This window comes from Crocodylus porosus, unplaced genomic scaffold (assembly GCF_001723895.1).
Source record: "Crocodylus porosus isolate Cpor-Errol unplaced genomic scaffold, CroPor_comp1, whole genome shotgun sequence".
Taxonomy (NCBI): Eukaryota; Metazoa; Chordata; order Crocodylia; family Crocodylidae; genus Crocodylus; species Crocodylus porosus.
In genome coordinates, this window is record NW_017728949.1 from 3,418,858 (window position 1) to 3,428,447 (window position 9,590).

The 9,590-nt window shown below is 42.1% G+C and overlaps 1 protein-coding gene across 1 annotated transcript in view; it reads left to right on the forward strand.

Moving 5' to 3' along the window:
* The first annotated feature begins 6 nt into the window (after positions 1-6).
* The window catches only part of BMPR2 (bone morphogenetic protein receptor type 2), a 186,391-nt gene continuing 176,807 nt past the window's right edge, over positions 7-9,590 (forward strand). The window contains exon 1 of the mRNA XM_019554216.1: positions 7-315. Within this exon, the coding sequence (XP_019409761.1) occupies positions 240-315 (76 nt within the window). The 5' untranslated portion in view covers positions 7-239. The remainder of the gene's footprint in view (positions 316-9,590) is intronic.

The following is a 9,590-nucleotide window of genomic DNA, read 5'->3' on the forward strand; positions in this document are numbered from 1 at the left end:
GCCGCCGCCTCGCGGGCTCGGGCTGACAGGCTGAGGCTCGGGGCTGCGGGAGAAGCCGGCGCTGTAGCCATGCGGGTGGAAGCAGCAAGGCAGGCGGCTCGTGGTGGCTGCCATTTGCCCTGCCAGCCGGGCGCGTGAAGCGCCCCCAGCGCTACCCGGAGACGGGGAGGGGACCCTCCGCCAGCTGCATCGATCCGCGTTTTCGTCTTCCTGCGGTGCCTCCTACCTCTACCCCCGGGATGCCGGCCTCACTGCGGCGCCTCTTGCTGCTGCTCTGGCTCTCCAGTGCCACGGCGCTGCTCGGCATTGCGGCTGGTAAGTAGCCCGTGGGCGCGGGCAGCTAGAAATTTTGGGATGGGGAAGGGCGTGGGGTTCCCCAGGGGTTCAGTGAGGCAGGGGGCCCTGCTACAGCATCCCCCTGTCCGCACCACATGCTCCCACGCCCTCAAGTGCTCAGCTGCAGACCCCCTTGGCAGAGAAAACAGGCTTCATTGTCTACCTGGACCCACCCCTCAGCTGGGCTTTATTTTACCTTGTCTGTTGTTGGCTGAATGGCTTTTTCTTGTCATTGGGGGGGGGAGGAAATGCAGGCTTTATATTCTGAAAGCCTCGCCCTTGGTGATGTGTGACACAGGTTTTTTCTTTTTCTTTTTTCTTATGGTGTGTTCGTATTGCCAGCAGAGCTGTGCGTGCTTGCTGGTGGGATCTTTGGGCACAGCCATTTTTAATTTTAATAGCCTTGGTGATTTGAGAGGCATTACATCTATGAGGGCGGGTGCGTTTTTTAGGGATGCCTTCTAGTCCACCGTGCATCTTCTCCTGGGTGTTTGAAACCCAAGTGAAAATTTTCCATTGTTACCTGCGATCACAGGGTGATAAAACAGAAGGCTGGCGAGGAAGCTGCAAGGTGTGTGAATACGGAACATGAAAGATTTACTTTTTTCTATAGTGAGCGAAATGTCTAATGATTTGAAAGCATCGTTTTCTGTATTTCAAGCAGTTGAATCCTTTTTCATTTTTTCTGAAGCTAAGGTTGAGAGGAATAGAAAGAAGAGTTTTCTATGTATTTGGAAGAGTAGTTGATATGGCTCTAGCCTCCGTTGGCTTTTGGTCATTGTATCAGCTGAGAATGGAGGAGCTCTTCTCTGAAGGGTTATTCAGCTTTTATTAAGTACTAATGCATATTCCTGCCGTGTATGCTCTTCAGCAGCTTTGGAAGACTTGTGGGACTGCGATATCTGTCCTTCTATTCAAAAACCAGTTTAGAATACCTGATCTTTTCAGCATGATTCTTTAGTCAGCCATGTATCTTAGTCACACTCACAAACAATAATTTTTCTTGTGAAAACAGTAAGATTAGGATAGTTTGCACACAACTTTTCACATGAGTAGTTTTAAGTGCTTTCCCCCCCCCCCCAATATTCAAGCCAGTCACTCTGTGAATCAGTCACATTTTTATCAGTTTCTCCATGGTGGATAGTCTGCGTTCATTTCACTTCTCTTTTTTTAAAAGATCTTTAGGGAACTAGTGAACTGAATTGATTAATAGGCATCATTTGCCTGGATCAGCATGACCTTTGACTGCATTGATATTATAGAAGGATATATGCAGTGTCTGTGTAGTAATTTAAGAGGATTTCTTTGAAGAATGGACCTTTGAAGCTCAAAAGCTTTGGTATGAAAATGTATGTATGACCCTAGAATATCACATTATTTAAACTTGTCCCTTAAACGTGAAAGTTGAAGTGTAGCATTTTCTTTTGTTTAATTAGTAAAACTTCAGCAGGTTGATATTTCTTTGTACTGATGGGTGTGAAGGATTATTGAAGGAGTGAGCACTGATTTGAGCTAGGTAGGCAATGGGTAGGTACTGTATATAAGCTTACTCAGTCCATTTTGCTAATTGGTCTCGGTTTCCACCCGTTAAGAACATTCTTGCTATTTCTAACTTGGGTATGTCTTGTAAAGAAACAGTAGCAAAGCCAGCATTTTTGATCATCTTGTGATATGTATGACTAGGGATTTGCTTTTTACATTATGAATTTATTAAAAATATGCATCCAACCTGGGCTTTAAATGTTTTGTTCACAATTGATGGTTGCTAATGTTTTTGAGACTGAGCTAAAGTAATTATTTGAAAGTTTGATTGTAAGTTTAACTGTGAATATTAAGGAAAAATATTGATACCTGGGAAACCACTCTAAGGTGAAATTCTGCCTGTTCAGGGGATAAAAGGGCTTGTTCATGTATGTGAAGTAAAGTGGTAATTCACGTATAGGTGCAACATTTTAACCCTGTGCAGTTTGAACTCCTCAATTAACATGCTTCTGCATCTCGCTTAGGAAAGGATAACTCAATGGCAGGGTAAATTCAGTATCAATAAGCATGAAGTGATTCCCTCTGGAGGGGAAACTTGAATGTATGATTTTAAGTTAACAGGACTAATGCAGAAAAAATATGTAGGTATCTTTTGTCAAAAAGCAAAGGATGCATGGGGAGTGTAAAGGAAAATATTATAGTGTCATTAAAATAAAGGATTCACTTACAATCTGTACAGAATGCAGGAAATATGGTGAATAGGGATTTTCTTTACACTGAACATTTGAAAACCTAATAAGGAACCAGCTTGAGGCTTAAATTCTTCCTATAGGCTGCCTGGGAAAATTTACCACTTTCCTCAGCAAATTCTTTTCATATCTTAAAAATAAGTGTTTTGGGTATTCTCTTCTGAAAGTTGTGCATCTCCCCGCCTAAAGAGCAGTGTTACTGTGTAGAAAATGGTCAAGATAAAAGGTTGGCAGGGCCTTTAAAGGTGATGTATGAACGCCAGAAATTTTGAATTTGTGCCACGTTATGCTTCCTCCTTTTGTAAGAAGAAAGCTTAAAATTTTCCTCGTGTAACGTTTTTTTTTTTAGAGGTATCCAGCATGTGTATTTTATCTTATGTTGGGAGACCTCCTTAGTGACTCATATAGCTGGGGACCTTAATTGAAGAGGAATATTTGTTGAATCTTTGAAGGATTGTGTTAACATTTATTTAACAATTTGAATAAATGTAATTTCTCCTCTAATATAATCATGTTTTACTTTCTGGGTATCTGGGATATATAATCCAAAACCTATTTCTTCCTCACTTTGTAGACTCTAGCCATGGAGATTCCCATCTCTAATGTAAAAACCCAATTAAGAAAAATCCAGAAATAAATACTGAAACCCACCCCCCAAACTAGTGCCTTTATAGAGCACATGAAGTTATCCGTTGGGCTGTATCTGCATGTTCTTTTCTTCAGCTAGTCAACTTATGAAAGTAGACCACCTTTGGAGTGGCTGGAGTTTGAAATCTGGTTAAAGACAATTATATTACTTGCTTTAATAAAAAATGAATCATTTGAGGCCATTTTAACTAGTTTGACAGAACAGGATAATGTTTCTTGAATGTCTCAAGAAACATTATTACAAGTGTGAAAGTCAAGGATTTTTCTGTGTGCTATCTTTCATAGAACCAGTGTGTAGTAGTTGTGAAAGACCTTTTGGGCATTGAGTGCTTTTCCTTAGGCTGGGAAAGAAACTGACACAGTTTGAGCTAAATAATGGGTAGACCAGTGGCTTGTATATAACTCCACATGTGAATGAAAAGAGTCATTTCAAGGAGTGAAGGAGGGCTGTAAAGAAGGAGCAAAGGTGAACTTTTGAGAGGTGGCCAAGGATTTCTTTGGCCATTAATTTCAGTTCTGTTATTGGTGTTTCTGACTTTTACATAGATTTCTGATTCTTTTATATAAAGCGTTTCCTTGATCCTGTCTTTTCTCCAAATGCCTGTTGCTTTGCCAGAGCTATGCTTGGTGCCCATTGTGCATTTCAGCAATAATCAGAAAATCCAAATCATGCTTGTTAAACAAAAGACACCTATTTAAAAAGGTAGACTTTGTGGGGCAGAGTTGGTGTACTGTATAAGTGCATAAGCTTTGTCCTTGCATCAGATGAGTCCTTCATTGACTTTTGTTAGGTTACTCTTTTGAATGAACCTACACCATCTTTAATGGAGCTTTCTGCTCACATGAGGCAGCCAAGGCTTCTATAATCAAGTTGCTAAAACATAGAGCAGAGAAGCCTTAAGCTGGCATGGAAAGGATGCTTCTGTTGGAAAGGCAGAGGTCTCTAGAAACCTGCAAGTAATGGTGGGGAATGGAGGAAGGGACGGGGAATCCTGAACCGTCTGCCGGGACGGGGAATCCTGAACCGTCTGCCTGTTCTACTGTGATGATGGTGGGCAAAACTTATTTCTTCACCTGTTACAAATAAATAAAGGATCTTAGCTGAGTATTCTTTCACTGGAGTTATTCTTGCGTTGGGCATGCATGTGTATGCATACTTTTGTATGTCTTATGAAGTGGAGTTTGGTCCTGCGTTAATACTTCTCTAGAAAATATTGTTTGAAGGGATATCATTGGCTTATCTCTTGTCTGCTTTTTCCTATTTAGTAGTATTTCAGTTAAAAATATTTTTCTAGAATCTTATAAATATACTTAAGTTTCTCTGCATTTGTCAGAACCCTGTGCAGGCAGTGTCACTGTTTTCCATAATGTGTAAGTTATCTATTACCCTTCTTGGCTTTCACACAGATGAAAGAACACATTAAAATGCAAATATATGACTAATTTTTATGTCCTTTCTTTATAGGGAAAGGTAGTATCACTGGAGCTAGTTTGAATTCTTTAGAATTGGCTACATTTAAAGTTGATGGGTCTTGCCAGAAAGGTGCTAATGCAGTTTCCTTAGCCAGTGCTGACAGGACCTTGTATGAATGATAGTGTAAATCCTGTTGAGAACAAAATGTTTTGCCTTGACTGAAACCAACAGTAATCCTTTTGGATGCTGGTAGGAATATGAGTGGGGCCTGCATCTGCTAGTAAGTGTTTTATGGCTTTCATGAAATAGCTTGCTTTTTACATTTCTCACATTGGTTTAGTTTAAAAATTCCGCGAAAAGAAATAGCAACTACTTCATTTGTTAAAATAATTAAACAAAATATTTTTGAATGCATTGGTCTGTTTGCATTTAGAACACAGGAATTTACAGAAATGTAGAGCAGGAATGCACCTGAAGAGGTCACCTGTGCTAGTCATCTGATCTGAGGGATAAGTAAAGCTAGACAACCTCTGAAAGATGTTTGCTTAACAACCTGTTCTTAAAAACCTTCCTCAAAGGGGGTTTCGCAGCCTCCCTATCTAGCTTATTCATGTGCTTAGCTATTTTTACAATAAGAGAGTTTTTTTTAATATCTGTCTTAAATCTTTGCTACAAAGTAAGCCAATTACAATTTGTCTTGCCCTCAGTGGATATGGATCTCTATCCTTTTCATACTGTCTTTTAACATATTGGAAATCTGTTAAGTCCCTTTTTTATCTTTTCTTTTCTAAATGAACATAATTCTTTCAATCTGTACTTGGGTCATATTTTCTTTCTCTCTCATCATTCTTATTTTCTGTGCTCCTGCACAGGACTGCTTGAGAGCAGTGTATACTCTCGTGTCCAAATGAACATTGTTTCATGATATTGGAGTCCATGAAACACTCCTGGAGGTCCTTGATCACCTCTCCAACTAAGCAGAGGGAGCACTCAACAGTTCCTTTGCCAAAAGCCATAGGAGCATAGCCAGGTATGAATGGATCAGAGTGGAGGTGGCAGATCAGTCGTAGCCATTACTGGCATCAGTACTGGGTGAAGGCCAAGGTCTTTAAGTCCCAGTATGAGAGGACCTGGGTTGCCAACCAGGTTGCGTGCACCTGGTGGACAACATGTATTTTTCTTTGAAGAACTATTGTATGGCCTCACTTGGGCTGATTCTATAGAACACTGCTTTGTCACTGATCAGAGGCTTACCCAGAGTTACTTGATGACAGTGTTGTTGAGAAGAAGGAAGGGTCCCTGCTGTAGTTTCAGTCCCCCACAGCAGGGGATACATCAGCAGTTGGGACCAGACAACTCCAGCAACATAGAGAAAGGTAAGGATCAAGTGACTGTCTGTTTTGCATTGTCTCATTTTCCAGCCTAGAGTCAACTAGAGAGAATTCCCACATGACCAAGCACTCTTGACTTGATGAATAAACTGTTCTCTGAAACTGAAGACCTGATAAAGTGACATCCAGACAGCCTACTCTCAGCTGTCATTGGATTCCCTATTCCAATGAGGGCGTTTTGGCAGCAGTGCCGTGTTGACAGCGGGCAAGGGGCACTGGCTGGGCCCTCCATGGGGAACTTGGTCCCCGGCGCTACTTCAAGTCCACACAGATGGGTGTGTGTGTGTGTGTGTGTGTGCAAATGCAAGCATTGGGCCCTGGGTGCAGGAGACTCGCTGTATGCTACTGATTGGCAGTTCAAGGAACTGATGTGCATCTCCTTTTGCTCCTCCCCCATTGCTTATACAGACATTTGGGGAGTGGTGGGTAGGGTGGCAGTTTCCTACAGTACCCCATGCAATGCCTTCCCCCTGTTTGCCCTGTACCCCCCTGCCCAGCTCCAGTAAAGTTTGCTTGCAAGTAAAGACGGAGGCAACTGTTTTCTGATTGGGTACCTGAGGAGGGAAAAAAACATGTCACCTCCTGAAAATGAGAGGGACCACATAAAGACAGTGAAGAGCAAATGTTTTCTTTCTCTTTGCAGCCACAGTTTCCCTTGCCACAACAACTGAACAGTACTGCTGGAAACATGCAGTGCTATCTTATTCAGCACATAAAACACACAGTTGGGCATCCAAGGAATATTACTATCACAGGATTCAATCTTACCATAGCAGGAAGGTAGAACAGCAGGTTATAGTAGTGGGGAAGGAGATCTTCCCCCCTACCTCCCTGCTCACAACTCTCTGAAGTGGAGTACGGTGGTAACTTAGGGTGTTCTGAGCAGTTGTGAGGTCTTACAAGTGCTATGACATAAAGGTTCTCCTCAAAAACCTCATATCATCCACTTCAAAACCCCATGTCATCAAGGGGACAAGTCCTTGAGTTCCCGGAGGCATTGTGGAGCTTCTCTGACCATCCAGTAGTCATATGTGTGAATTTCTTCCCAGTGGTCCACAGTGCCCTGCTGCAGGTATCCCTGGCTGTTTGTGTGCTCCGAGCTGTATGTGTACATGTACCTGTCCGTGGTGCATTTCAGAAACTGCACGTGGACACATCTAATGATGTCTTCTCATGGTTTGGAGAGTCAAAGGAGGCTATTATGGATTGCTAATCTTCAAATGATTGCTGCCACCTGCTGATTCACATTCAGCAGAGCTCTAATAGGTGGTCAGTTCTGACTGTCTTTTGTCATCCTGCTTATCCTGAAGTTCTGATGCCACTCATCTTATATCCCCAGTGCAATCAACTATTTGTCTTCATTTGTCTTTGTGATTTAGAAGCAGCAGTAGATAGTCTGCAGAACTCACAGAAGGTTGTCCTTTTGGACATTTTTTTAATTTCTTCCTCTGGCATTTTATTATTGTACCCAGCTCAGCACACGGTTCTAGGAAGTACCTTTTCCATGTCAGAGCCCATTGAACTCTGAGATGTCATGCTTTGTCAAAGCAGCTGGTGAAGATGCTCAGTGGCAGGCATGGTTAGGTGCTAGAGGACTCTGCCTTGACGCTGATAGTGCCAGCACTTGACAGCACTGCTTACTCAATGCTGCCTACAAGGTCAAAAGGTGAAAGATATCCATTCTTTTCTGCCTCTGGAATGAAATCAAACCGAATCTGACCAGTCTTCCTGACGTGCTCTACATTCCCAGAAGTGCAAAGGCCAAAAAAGTTTTGGAAACCTGAGGAACAAATTTGAATCATGGCTGAAAAGGCTGTGGGGATTCGTGGTCTCCAGTTATCTAGTGGTTAAGCAGTGTTGTTCCTGTACCAGGGGTCAGCAACCACTGGCACATGTGCCGAGCATGGCATGCAAGACCATTTTGCTTGGCACACCACCGACAGCCTGAACTCTAAGCAGCTGCTGCCAGCCACAGAGCCCAGGCTGCTCCCAGCAGGTGGCTGGGAGGCGGCAAGCCCTGCTGCATGCAGACCAGGCTCCATGGGCTGGCTGCTGCCGGGAGGCTGCAAACAGCTGCTCCAGGGTCCGGCACTTCCAAGTTAGACTTTGTTTTTTTCTATACTCTGGCCAAAAAATATTGCCTACCCCTACATCTAGTCTCTTTAAAAAGAAAAAAAAAAATAGAGGTTTCAGTGAAAGAGGACTGTATGTCTGTCTGCTTCTATTACCATACATCTTAAAAGCACTTTAAAACCCACATTCTTTTGACATACTTTAAGTGTACACTGCCTATACCCTAAATTTAAGTGTCTTACATTTTGTATTCCTTTCAATAATTTATAGTTTATTTTATGTTTCTTAACTCGTGGTTGTGGTTCAGCGGTAGAATCCTTTTCTGCCACATGGGAGACCCAAGTTTGACTTCTGGATGCGGATATAACTACAGCCACTGAGATGTCTGGACTCAGTCTGGCCTTTGGATTCTGGCTCAGTGGTTTAAGTGGCAGGGGAAGTGGAAGGTTTTGGCAACCTCAGCTCTTCTGTATGCCTGCCTAAGCATATTCATCGATGTTCCTGGTGACCTCCAGAAAGATCGATGGTTGCCTGGTACTACTCATGTTTCTTATTTATGTCTTCTCCATCTCTGGTTCCAGCTGTTTTTTTGATCCCTCATGTGCAGATCTCTTCATGCCACTAATTTTCAGTGATCACGTGCCCCCTTCTATCTCTTTCAGATATTTTGTCAGATAGGATGGTCAATATAGTGTTTCAGGTAGTGACAAACCATATATTTATTTTTCAGCATAATTTTTTTTTAGTATCTTTTACTCCATCCATTAAAGCTCTTAATGTTTTGCTTTTTTTTTTTTTTTTAACCCTCACTACACATTAAGTAGGGGTTTGCATTGAACTTTCCACAAGAATGCTGCTATCAGATTTCTGAGTAACTTGGCTAATTCAGTTAATTTAAGAGTCCACAATATCTTTGAGTACCTTTTTTCTTTCCAGTGTGGATTATTTTGATTTTTTTTATCACTGAATTTAATTTGTCGTCTTTATTTACTTAGTTTTGGTACAGATTGTTCCATGTTTTCATCTATGTTATTGTCTTCAAAAATTCCAGTTACTGTCAAATACTGACTTTTCCAGTATTGTTCCTCTTTACCCTTGTCTTTTGTTATTAGCCTGAAACAATGAAACATGAATGAATTTATGGAAGCTTAGGGCAGTATGTGAGACTGTATTCCCCTGAAAACTTGATAATGTGTTATTCAGAATCGGAGCAAGCTGCAGAATAAGAGAGCTAACAACTAGTGCACTTCTGGGCACCGCTGTCATCACAGGTAGTGACTTAAGTGCCTGTAAGTAATAGCAGCAGTACAGTCACTGTTGACCAGAGGTATTTCCTTGCTTGGTATTGCTGTATTTACCTGAATCCAAGACTACCCTGAATTTAAGGTAACTCCAATATCTTGGGGGCTGCGGGTGATGGGCCACCTGGGAGACAGTGATCATCGCTTGCTGGAATTCACCATCCAGCGTAAGGTGGCAAAGGGCTGCAGCAAGACA